General features: G+C 38.1%; 1 protein-coding gene across 8 annotated transcripts in view; it reads left to right on the plus strand.

Moving 5' to 3' along the window:
* The window catches only part of tns1b (tensin 1b), a 391,203-nt gene that overhangs the window by 175,834 nt on the left and 202,237 nt on the right, over positions 1-13,132 (plus strand). The window contains exon 1 of one of the 8 annotated variants that reach the window (XM_072912002.1): positions 2,821-3,156. The exons of the other annotated variants lie outside the window; for them this stretch is intronic. Within the exon in view, the coding sequence (XP_072768103.1) occupies positions 3,136-3,156 (21 nt within the window). The 5' untranslated portion in view covers positions 2,821-3,135. Of the gene's footprint in view, positions 1-2,820; positions 3,157-13,132 lie in introns of those variants that run through there. 8 annotated transcript variants of the gene reach the window in all.

Below are 13,132 nucleotides of genomic sequence, written 5' to 3' on the forward strand. Positions count from 1 at the left end.
AGGTGCAAAGGCGATGGAAAAACCCTTGCTTCTGATAGAGAATGTCTCATTTGTTGAAATCTATCAAAATTAGGGTGGTCCCAAAAAGGAGGTATTTTTCAAAGTACACTAACAGCTTGGATGATTCCTTAAAATGTTCCAGGTCCATTCACACATTTAAAAAACACTTTAAGACCAATGTCTTGGAAAAATATATCACTCTTGAATCAACACAGTAGTTAATACTATGATCAATGTTAATTAAAATACTAAATGTGGGATATAAATAATAATGGAAGTATAATTGTTTGTATATAGTATATAAAATGGTACAAAGGTTTAACACGCGTATAAGGATATTTCACATGCCTTTACTGTGTATATAATTGAACAGTGTTCATATTGTGTATAATGTGTATTTATAATATGTTGTACAAAAGACATTTCATAATTTTCGGAAGTTCATCTTGTACTTGACATTGTTTATAGGGTTAGGCGCTATAAGTGTTCAACTTCAGCCTAAACCCTTTCGGTCTGTAACATTTTCATTTTCAATCTATGAATGTACAACTGTTTGTTTATTTTTTGTTGACCATTGACTGAAGAATAAACTTTACTTACTTACTTACTTAAAGTGACTGTGTGTCGGTTTTAAAGAGGTAGGCATTTTTGAAGGTCTCAAGAAGGTAACAAATACAAGAATGTGTGTGTGTGTGTGTTCTTGTATTTCTACCCTTCTTGAGACATCAACAATAAAAAGTACCGTCCATATGAGGACCGGTGAACAAGTTAGGACCGAAATCATGGTCCCTATACGGAAAACCATAGCATCTAATAGAGAATGTCTCATTTGCACCCCTGGTGGTGAAATCCATCAAAATTAGGGTGATCCCAAAACGGAGGGATTTTTCAAATTGACTGTGTGTCGGTTTTAAAAGTGCCCCCCCTCTGGTCAACATATGAAATAACAAGTGTGGGTAAGAAATTTGAAGTGCTCCTCCTCTGGCCAACATATGTATTAACAAGTGTGTGTAAGAACTTGAATAAAATGAACAAAAAAAACAAAAAAAAACATGTATATAGAGACATACTGTAATAACTTGAAGTAAATAAAGAAGATTAAAAACAAATTACAAAAAAAAACAGAAACTGAAAGCAGTGTTTTTCTCACAATGCGTCGACTTTTTTCATAAAAAATTGGGAACAATTTCTCATATTCTTTCTGTTTCTGTAATATCGCAATATTTTCTCGTAAAACAAAATGCGGTACTCGTTTGTCATTGGCCCTCGGCACATTACAAAAAACAAAAATAGGGATCTCATTTGCACCCCTGGTGGTGAAATTTATCAAAATTAGGGTGGTCCCAAAAAAGAGGGATTTTTCAAATTGACTGTGTGTCGGTTTTAAAAGTGCTCCCCCTCTGGCTAACATATGAAATAACAAGTGTGTCTAAGAAATTCAAATGCGCCCCTTTTGGCCAAAATTAATCAAAATAAATAAATAAAGAGGTATACAGATATATACTGTAATAACCTGAAGTAAATAATAAACATTAATAACCATCCATCCATCCATCCATCCATTTTCTACCGCTTATTCCCTTCGGGGTGGCGGGGGGCGCCGGAGCCAATCTCAGCTACAATCGGGCGGAAGGCGGGGTACACCCTGGACAAGTCGCCACCTCATCGCAGGGCCAACACAGATAGACAGACAACATTCACACTCACATGTTAGTAGTGTGTGTGAGGAAAAAAACATTTCAGTTGTTTATGTGAGAGCATTTCAGTCGTGTGTATAAGAGTGTTTCAGTAGTGTGGATGAGAGTGTTTCAGTAGTGTGCATGAGAGAAAAACATTTCAGTTGTTTATGTGAGAGCATTTCAGCAGTGTAATTATTACACATAATTACAAAAAAATAAAATAAAATAAAAAATAACTAAAAGGCTTACCTTTTTTATAATTCCTTAGTTTTTATATATGATTAATGTTGTAAATATAAATCTTTATATATTTTTGAAAGGGTGGTCCTAAAGAGGTAGGCATTTTTCTCAGGTCTCAAGAAGGTAACAAATACAACAATGTGTGTGTGTGTGTGTGTGTGTGTGTGTGTGTGTGTGTGTGTGTGTGTGTGTGTGTGTGTGTGTGTCGTGTGTATAAGAGTGTTTCAGTAGTGTGGATGAGAGTGTTTCAGTAGTGTGCATGAGAGAAAAACATTTCAGTTGTTTATGTGAGAGCATTTCAGCAGTGTAATTATTACAAATAATTACAAAAAAATAAATAAAATAAAAAATAACTAAAAGGCTTACCTTTTTTATAATTCCTTCGTTTTTATATATTATTAATGTTGTAAATATAAATCTTTATATATTTTTGAAAGGGTGGTCCTAAAGAGGTAGGCATTTTTCTCAGGTCTCAAGAAGGTAACAAATACAAGAATGTGTGTGTGTGCATGTGTGTGTGTGTGTGTGTGTGTGTGTGTGTGTGTGTGTGTGTGTGTGTGTGTGTGTGTGTATGCATATGCAGGGGAAAAAAAGCCAGCAAACAGACAAGAAAACAAATTGAAGAGAGTTTGGGGGAGGGTTTATACTCATTTTTAACCTGTAACTTGAGAATCTGATCACAAGGACTAATGAAGAGCTTTGTGCATTTTGCGCAAGTCCAAATCTCTCTGATCACTAAGGGAAGACAGGGGTTGCTCGAAAACCCATTTTCGTGCTGCGTTTACATCTTTCTCATGACTTTGTGTGCCTTGAACAAGAGGGAGGAGCGAGCGCGGGCTGCAGCGCAGAGGAAAAAAGCTGTAACCCTGTCGGCGGACGTCGCCCGCTCATTCGGTGCAGTGTGTGTGCAGCACTGTGGTGTTTCCAGTTGTGGGATGTTAGGATTTGCCTCTGGCTGCACTTAAGAGAGGGAGAGACTAGCCAGACCTATTAGCTTGGAGCTGGAACACACACACACACACACACACACACATGCATACACACCACCTCTGCCTCACTTTCGGATGCACACACACTCCCCCCATCTCCGCGCTGCACTACGGGTAACAGTGAGTGGATTTAGCGTTGACTGTCCGACCGGAGCCGACCTTTCAGGACAATGCGGCACTAAAACCCTCACGCTTAAAAAAGGAGACGGACGAGCCAAAGACCGAGCATGGCCACCGCAGTGTTCCAGGTAAGGATTTTGAAGTTGTGTTATTGGGAAAGAGCTGCTGCTCGTGGGTTTTTTGGAGCCCCGAATGAACTGCTCGAGAAGGAAAAACCATGTTTGACCTGGTCTAAGGGATGTCTGGTTTGCTCCCTGTACCATGACTCAAACATGTTTGGACTTTGGAGCTCTGTTCACTAAGTATGCAGATCGGCATCAGTGTGGGTTTGATTTCACATTTTCGGGACTTATGCAGATCCTAAATGCAAGAAAAAGGGATAGGTAAGAAAAGTTGATTGTGCATAATACCCAACAGGCACAAGGCATTGATAAAATGTTGATTGTATGTTTTTTAAAGTTGACTTCGAATCAACGTTGCAAAATAGTTGTATTTGTAAATGGAAAGAAAGGTTGGTGTCTAACATTGGATCCACGTTGTTGGTTGGGAAACGACCAAATTTCAATGGTCAAATCAACGTCAACGTCAAAAGGCATGTTGTTTCAATTAGAGATGTCCAATAATGCCTTTTTTTCCGATATTCCGATATTGTCCAACTCTTAATTACCGATTCCGATATCAATCGATACCCATATATACAGTCATGGAATTAACACATTATTATGCCTAATTTTGTTGTGATGCCCCGCTGGATGCATTAAACAATGTAACAAGGTTTTCCAAAAATAAATCAACTCAAGTTATGGAAAAAAAATGCCAACATGGCACTACCATATTTATTATTGAAGTCACAAAGTGCATAATTTTTTTTAACATGCCTCAAAACAGCAGCTTGGAATTTGGGACATGCTCTCCCTGAGAGAGCATGAGGAGGTTGAGGTGGGCGGGGTTGAGGTGGGGGGATAGGGGGTAGCGGGGGGTGTATATTGTAGCATCCCAGAAGAGTTAGTGCTGCAAGGGGTTCTGGGTATTTGTTATGTTGTGTTTATGTTGTGTTACGGTGCGGATGTTCTCCCGAAATGTGTTTGTCATTCTTGTTTGGTGTGGGTTCACATATTTGTAACAGTGTTAAAGTTGTTTATACGGCCACCCTCAGTGTGACCTGTATGGCTGTTGACCAAGTATGAATGGCATTCACTTGTGTGTGTGTGAAAAGCTGTAGATATTATGTGATTGGGCCGGCACGCAAAGGCAGTGCCTTCAAGGTTTATTGGCGCTCTGTACTTCTCCCTACGTCCGTGTACACAGCGGCGTTTTAAAAAGTCATAAATTGTACTTTTTGAAACCGACACCGATAATTTCCGATATCACATTTTAAAGCATTTATCGTACGATTATATCGGCAGTACGATATTATCAAACATCTCTAGTTTCAATGTTGTATTTGCGTTGTAAAATATTGGTAGGCAAATGACCAAATGGTCAAATCAACGTCAGAAGTCAACATTGATTAAACGTCCTCAAAAGGCATGTTGTTTCAATGTTGTATTTGCGTAGGAAAATGACCAAATGGTCAAATGAACGTCAGAGACTAACATTGATTAAACGTCGTCAAAAAGCATGTTGTTTCAATGTTGTATTTGTGTTGTAAAATATTGGTAGGAAAATGACCAAATGGTCAAATCAACGTCAGAAGCCAACATTGATTAAACGTGGTCAAAAAGCATGTTGTTTCAACGTTATGTTTGACTTGCTCAACTTCAGGACCTACTTAAACAATTTGTCATATAAAATTCTGACTTTTATCACAAATATCGCCAACTTTTTTGTTGTTCCTGTAAAATAGTGACATTTTTTTACTTTTGTCATCATTTTTGCCGAGTAAAATGCATATCCCAAATACACAAAAAAGGTACCAATAGGTAAGAAAAGTTGATTGTGCATAATACCCAGCAGGCACAAGACATTGATAAAACGTTGATTATATGTTTTTTTAAAACAGACTTCGAAATAATGTTGCAAAATAGTTGTATTTGTAAATTGAAAAAAATGTTGGCGTCTAACGTTGGATCCACGTTGTTGGTTGGGAAATGACAAAATTTCAATGGTCAAATCAAAGTCACAACCTGACATTGAATAAACGTCAAAAAGCATGTTGTTTCAATGTTGTATTTGCGTTGTAAAATATTAGTAGGAAAATGACCAAATGGTCAAATCAACGTCAGAAGCCAACATTGATTAAACGTCGTCAAAAAGCATGTTGTTTCAATATTAGGTTGGACTTGCTCAACGTCATGACCTAATTCAACAAATTGTCATAAAAAATTCTGACTTTTATCACAAGATCGCCAACTTTTTTGTTGTTCTTGTAAAATAGTGACATTTTTGGAGTAAGATTATGACTTTTGTCATCATTTTTGCCGATTAAAATTCCAGCATCAGTGTGTTTGATTTCAAATTTTCGGAATTATGCAGATCCTAAATACACAAAAAAGGTACCAATAGGTAAGACAAGTTGATTTTGCATAATACCCAGCAGGCGCAAGGCATTGATAAAACGTTGATTATATGTTTTTTTTAAATTTACTTCGAAACAACGTTGCAAAATAGTTGTATTTGTACATGGAAACAAATGTTGGTGTCTAACGTTGGATCCACGTTGTTGGTTGGGAAATGACCACATTTCAATTGTCAAATCAACGTCACAACCTGACATTGAATAAACGCCAAAAAGCATGTTGTTTCAATGTTGTAAAATATTGGTAGGAAAATGACCAAATGGTCAAATCAACGTCAAAAGCTAACATTGATTAAACGTCGTCAAAAAGCATGTTGTTTCAATGTTTTATTTGCGTTGTAAAATATTGGTAAACAAATGACCAAATGGTCAAATCAACTTTAGAAGCCAACATTGATTAAACGTCCTCAAAAGGCATGTTGTTTCAATGTTGTAATTGCGTAGGAAAATGACCAAATGGTCAAATCAACGTCAGAGACTAACATTGATTAAACGTCGTCAACAGGTATGTTGTTTCAATGCTGTATTTGCGTTGTAAAATATTGGTAGGAAAATGACCAAATTGTCAAATAAACGTCAGAAGCCAACATTGATTAAATGTCGTGGAAAAGCATGTTGTTTCAATGTTGTGTTTGCGTTGTAAAATATTGGTAGGAAAATAACCAAATTGTCGAATCAACATCAGAAGCCAACATTGATTAAACGTCCTCAAAAGGCATGTTGCTTCAACGTTGTAAAATATTGATTGGAAAATGACCAAATGGTCAAATCAACGTCAGAGGCCAACATTGATTAAACGTCGTCAAAAAACATGTTGTTTCAATGTTGTATTTGCATTGTAAAATATTGGTAGGAAAATGACCAAATTGTCAAATAAATGTCAGAAGCCAACATTGATTAAATGTCGTGGAAAAGCATGTTGTTTGAATGTTGTGTTTGCGTTGTAAAATATTGGTAGGAAAACAACCAAATTGTCGAATCAACGTCAGAAGCCAACATTGATTAAAAGTCCTCAAAAGGCATGTTGTTTCAACGTTGTAAAATATTGATTGGAAAATGACCAAATGGTCAAATCAACGTCAGAGGCCAACATTGATTAAAGGTCGTCAAAAAGCATGTTGTTTCAATGTTGTATTTGCATTGTAAAATATTGGTAGGAAAATGACCAAATGGTCAAATCAACGTCAGAGGCCATCATTGATTAAAGGGGAACATTATCACAATTTCAGAATTGTTAAAACCATTAAAAATCAGTTCCAGTGGCTTATTATATTTTTCGAAGTTTTTTTCAAAATTTTACCCATCATGCAATATCCCTAAAAAAAGCTTCAAAGTGCCTGATTTTAACCACCTGTCCATTTTCCTGTGACGTCACATAGTGAAGCCAACACAAACAAACATGGCGGAAAGAACAGCAAGCTATAGCGACTTTAGCTCGGATTCAGACTCGGATTTCAGTGGCTTAAGCGATTCAACAGATTACAAATGTATTGAAACGGATGGTTGTAGTGTGGAGGCAGGTAGCGAAAACGAAATTGAAGAAGAAACTGAAGCTATTGAGCCATATCGGTTTGAACCGTATACAAGCGAAACCGACGAAAACGACACGACAGCCAGCGACACGGGAGAAAGCGAGGACGAATTCGGCGATCGCCTTCTAACCAACGATTGGTATGTGTTTGTTTGGCATTAAAGGAAACTAACAACTATGAACTCGGTTTACAGCATATGAAATACATTTGGCAACAACATGCACTTTGAGAGTGCAGACAGCCCAATTTTCATCAATTAATATATTCTGTAGACATACCCTCATGTCAGCAGGCCAGGGAAGCTAGGGTCGATATTCTTCTCTTGATCATTTTCGGGACGGTGTGAGCCAAGACATCCAGGGGGTTTAGCTCGCTCGTCTGCGGGAACAAACTGCCGCCATTGCTTGCCGTGCTACCGAGGCCCTTTGTCCCTGAATTGCTCACACACTCCGGCAGATTCAATGGGGGTCTGGCGGCAGATTTCTTTGACTTTATCGTTGGAAATGCATCTGCTTTGAGTGTCGCAGGATATCCACACATTCTTGCCATCTCTGTCGTAGCATAGTTTTCGTCGGTAAAGTGTGCGGAACAAACGTCCAATTTCTTGCCACTTTCGCATCTTTGGGCCACTGGTGCAACTTGAATCCGTCCCTGTTCGTGTTGTTACACCCTCCGACAACACACCGACGAGGCATGATGTCTCCAAGGTACGGAAAACAGTAGAAAAAACGGGAAATAACAGAGCTGATTTGACTCGGTGTTTGAGAAAATGGCGGATTGCTTCCTGATGTGACGTCATCGCTCCGAGAGCGAATAATAGAAAGGCGTTTAATTCGCCAAAATTCACCCATTTAGAGTTCGGAAATCGGTTAAAAAAATATATGGTCATTTTTCTGCAACATCAAGGTATATATTGACGCTTACATAGGTCTGGTGATAATGTTCCCCTTTAAGTTTGACTTGCTCAACGTCAGGACCTAATTCAACAATTTGTCATATAAAATTCTGACCTTTATCACAAATATCGCCAACTTTTTTGTTGTTCTTGTAAAATAGTGACATTTTTTGAGTAAAATTCTGACTTGCCGAGTAAAATTTTTGTTGAATCTCACACCATTTCCATATGTTCATTTTGAGTTGATATGGACTTTGTACGGAGTTCATGCATCGTTTTTGTCGGTCCCAGGTCTGTGTGTGGTCGCCTTGGATTACCATGGTTGGTTGCTGATGTGCATGAGTGGCATCTCCCGTTTTCATTGGAGTAAATATTTTACCTCAGATTCAGTGACGTGCGGTGAGGTTGATGGCTGGTGAGGCACTGACTTCATCACAGTCAGATTTACAAACATATGAACCCTAAAGAGTATCTTATTCACCATTTTATTGGCAGCAGTTAACGGGTTATGTTCAAAAGCTCATACCAGCATTCTTCCCTGCTTGGAACTCAGCATCAAGGGTTGGAATTGGGGGTTAAATCACCAAAAATGATTCCCAGGCGCGGCGCCGCTGCTGCCCACTGCTCCCCTCACCTCCCAGGGGGTGATCAAGGGGATGGGTCAAATGCAGAGAACATATTTCATTACACCTAGTGTGTGTGTGACAATCATTGGTACTTTAACTTAACTTTAACTTTACACATACAAACTGTAGCACACAAAAAAGCACATTTAATAAAAAAAACGTTATTATGGTCTTACCTTTACTTAGAAATTAAGTCCATGCGCCACAACTAAAGCCCTCACTTAAACTTTCCACGTGCAAGATTGAATCTATTTAAAAAAGTGTAACCGAGGGTTTATAAATGTCGCCTATACTGTATGAAACTACAAAATAACAAACACGGAGGCTCCAGTTTACACGAGGACCACTTTATTTACGTTCTTTCAAAAACCTCCGCAACGTGACATCACTTCCGCTCTTAGCGCCTTCAAAATAAGAGCTCAAGGCATATACTGTATAACAGTGCATAACAGGAACTTAACATCACAAAGAGGAAAGCCCATGAAAATAGGTTACAAAAGTTATTTAATAAGAAGCCAAAAAGTGCAAAAACAATAATGTTCGTGTTGGAGGAGTTGTGAATTAGGTACACCTGCAGTCTGCAGGTGTATCAAATGTTGTGTCCCTGCAGTCATTCACAACTCCTCCAACACCAACATTATTGTTTTTGCACTTTTTGGCTTCTTATGAAATAATTTTTTAAAATAGATTCAATCTTGCACGTGGAAAGTTTAAGTGTGGGCTTTAGTTGATATAACAATTCTACGGCGGGGGTGCAGGAGGCGAGCCTCAGCCAGTGCGTCTTTTGCAGCCGTTTTATGATCGCTCAGCACAAGAAATACTTTACACACATACAGTTGTTGACAAAATACACTGTACATTATATACCTCAGCTAACTAAACTATGGAAATGTATAATATAATTCATATAGCAATACAGTCTCACTGCACAGCAGGCCAGCAGTTAGCCGAGTCATTGCGCAATCCATGTTGCGGCACTGAGTGACGTGCCTCAACTGGCTGCTGTTCACCGCACCGTCTCTTCTCAGTATTTGAACGGCAAATGTGAAAATTCAGCGATTTTGAATAAAAATAATCTAAAACTGGTGAAGTTAAATGGAAAATAACTTTATAGTATAATCACTGCATACATATAACAATTTATTTATTTTTTTACATTTTTTTTCTTTCCATGATGGCAGGTGAGGCCCCGCCCTCACCTCCCTCTTGTGACTGCACGTCACTGCTCAGATTAGGGAGGAAAAATAGGGTACCATCAGGCGTTATTAGTCAAAATCAAATGGTGTCTGCGTTACAAATGAATGGATCTACAACAAAAATGATGTACGGCTTTGGGTAGCGTCCTCAATGTTGGGTCAGAAAATGAGTCGGAAGCTGATGCAAACATAAATACGACTCAAGGCCGTCCTGCCCGGACAACGACATTATCTTTGACATCTGGCTGCGAGGGAATGACGTGCATCCACTGGCCGCGAGCCCACGCCAGACTGGATTTCAGCGGAGACATATTTTATTATTATTAGCTGCCAGAGAAACAGTCAGTCCTCTGTCCCTCCTTCGGATTTTTTCGACCGCATACCACACATCCAGCCAGGACGCGGACATGGAGAAGTTTGGCCAGCTTATAAGGAGGCTTTTTGGGGGGGCTGTGAGTTTGTAAGCAGGGAGTGGGGATATATACACGTCCCAGGGATGCACCGTTAAAATCCACCAGTTAGAGTTCTCATGCATTTCTGCTGATGTATCATATTTGCCGGACCATAGGACACACCAGATTATACGGCGCACTGCCGATAAATGGTCTATTTTTCATATTTTTTCATATATAAGGCGCACTGGATTATAGGGCGCATTAATGGAGTCATATTATTATTATTTTTTTCTAAATGTAAAACACTTCCTTGTGGTCTACATAACATGTAATGGTGTTTTTTTGGTCAAAATGTTGCATAGATGATGTTTTACAGATCATCTTCAAGCCGCTTTCTGACTAAATGCGCTGTTTTGTGGGCGGTCTTATTTACGTGGCTCACCTTCGGCGGCGTCTTCTCCCCGTCATCTTTGTTGTAGCGGTGTAGAGTGCAAGGACGGGAGTGGAAGAAGTGTCAAAAGATGGAGTTAACTGTTTTAATGACTTTACTTTAATTAATAACGGAGCAACATCTCCTCATCCAAAAACAAACAAATGTGTCCCGTGAAAAAACGTCTGACCGGAACTCTCTAATAACTAAAGTTCCTCGGGTGAATAATGCATACTTGCCAACCCTCCCGAATTTTCCGGGAGACTCCCGAAATTCAGCGCCTCTCCCGAAAACCTCCCGGGACAAATATTCTCCTGAAAATCTCCCGATTTTCAGCTGGAGCTGGAGGCCACGCCCCCTCCAGCTCCATGCGGACCTGAGTGAGGACAGCCTTTTTTTTATGACGGGAGGACCACAGGGGGACAAAAACTAAATCATCCAGACTAGAGATAAATTGTATTATTATGTTTATCTTACCTATGAATAAATATATTTATTAATTAAGAAAAAAAAAAGACTAAATACATTTTTACTATATTTTGCTAAAAACATCAAAATTAATTGTATTTTTATTTGTATTTTTTCTGACTCCTTATTACATCCAGCCATAGAATTACGGTATACATTAAAATAAACATATTAGAAATAATTAATTTAAAATTATCATAATAATTCATTTAAAATTACCATATTTAATTATTAAAATAATTGCTTGTTTATCAACAACTTTAGCATTTTATTCATTACATTTTGAAGCTCTCAGAAGCCAAGTTATGTTATATTCCTTAAGATTTATTTATGCAAGTTTCAAGTATCAATTATCTAAACACAGTTTTGTTTGCATATTTTCAGGATATATATATATACATATATATATATATATATATATATATATATATATATATATATATATATATATGTGTGTGTATATATATATATATATATATATATATATATATATATATATATATATATATATATATATATATATATATATATGTATGTATATATATATATATATATATATATATGTTTGAAATACTTGACTTGGTGAATTCTAGCTGTCAATATACTCCTCCCCTCTTAACCACACCCCCGCCCTCAACCACGCCCCCGTCCCACCCCCGACCACGCCCCCCACCTCCCGAAATCTGAGATCTCAAGGTTGGCAAGTATGGAATAATGTAAACTCACTACACCGATATGTTTTAGCCCTTTCATGGCGAGTTTACTGACAGATATAAGTAAGAACTTTACACTACTTTATATTAGAAATGGCAACAGCGGAGGATTAATGTCCCATAACAAGAATGTAGAGAAAAAGAAGAAGCTTATCGACTACGGTGTCGCCACAGACTACAAAGGCGGAAGTGCACACATTTTTCAGGATTTATGCAGATCCCAAATACAGATCAGCAGGTACCAGACGGTAAGACAAGTTTCTTTTGCATAATATTGCAAAAACAAAACCCCAGATAATGTCTTACCTTATACACTCACCATAATAATACTCGTATGTTGAAGCACAGTCATCAAGCGGTGCGGCTTCATAGCTTACCAAAGTCGTACTAAAACATTTTGATGGATTTTTGAGCGCCGTGTGTAATGTTCTATATTTTCAATGGAACATATAAAATGTTGGTGTTGTTTACTTGAGTCATATTGCAGTCTACACGTATCCCTAATGTTTGATTGCCATCTCCTGGTCACATTTATCATTGCACCATGTACCAAATAAAATAGCTTCGAGGTCGGTAAGCAAAACCAGAATTATTCCGTACATAAGGCGCACTGTCGAGTTTTGAGAAAAATAAAAAAGATTTTAAGTGCGCCTTATAGTCTGGAAAATACGGTACTGTCATCAGGGATGACACATGAAGAACGTAAACACAAAAAACAGGAACTAAAAAAAGGGTCTCCATAACAAAAATGCAATTGAAACGGGCTGTGACAAGGTAACATAGGCTCGCCTCAGCTTGTCCGATTCTGACAAGAAAATAAAGGCACGCCTTCTTGTGCTGGGAAAACTCAACTCAATGTTTGGTATAGGTTTCGACTAAAAGCACGAGAGAGACACACACGCTTGGTTTTAAAACATTTCTCATTGGTGACGCTAAAGTGTGTTAGTAGAAATAAATGCAACATCAGAGATAACCCACAGAAAATTGTATTAGAAAAATATTGAAGTAATGTCTAGACCAGGGGTGACAAACGTACGGTTTTTTTTCCGGCCAAGTATAATAATGAGCTGCTTTTTTTAAACAAAAGAAACTGCTGTTCTAAATGTGTCCACTGGATGTCACAATAGCAATTCTGTTAGGCAAGCAAACGGTTTATACAAGCAAGAGGTACACAGTAAAGGATGACTGTGGCTCCTCCTCCTCGACATGAAACTTAAAACCTGACGTTTTATATCTTCTGCTTCGAACACATCGTCATTTGGCGCCCTCGTTGTACCCAAAATGTTTCTGTCAAACACAAGGAAAGTGAATTTAACCCTTTTAAATAGTTT

This window comes from Nerophis lumbriciformis, linkage group LG31 (genome assembly GCF_033978685.3).
Source record: "Nerophis lumbriciformis linkage group LG31, RoL_Nlum_v2.1, whole genome shotgun sequence".
NCBI classification, from domain to species: domain Eukaryota; kingdom Metazoa; phylum Chordata; class Actinopteri; order Syngnathiformes; family Syngnathidae; genus Nerophis; species Nerophis lumbriciformis.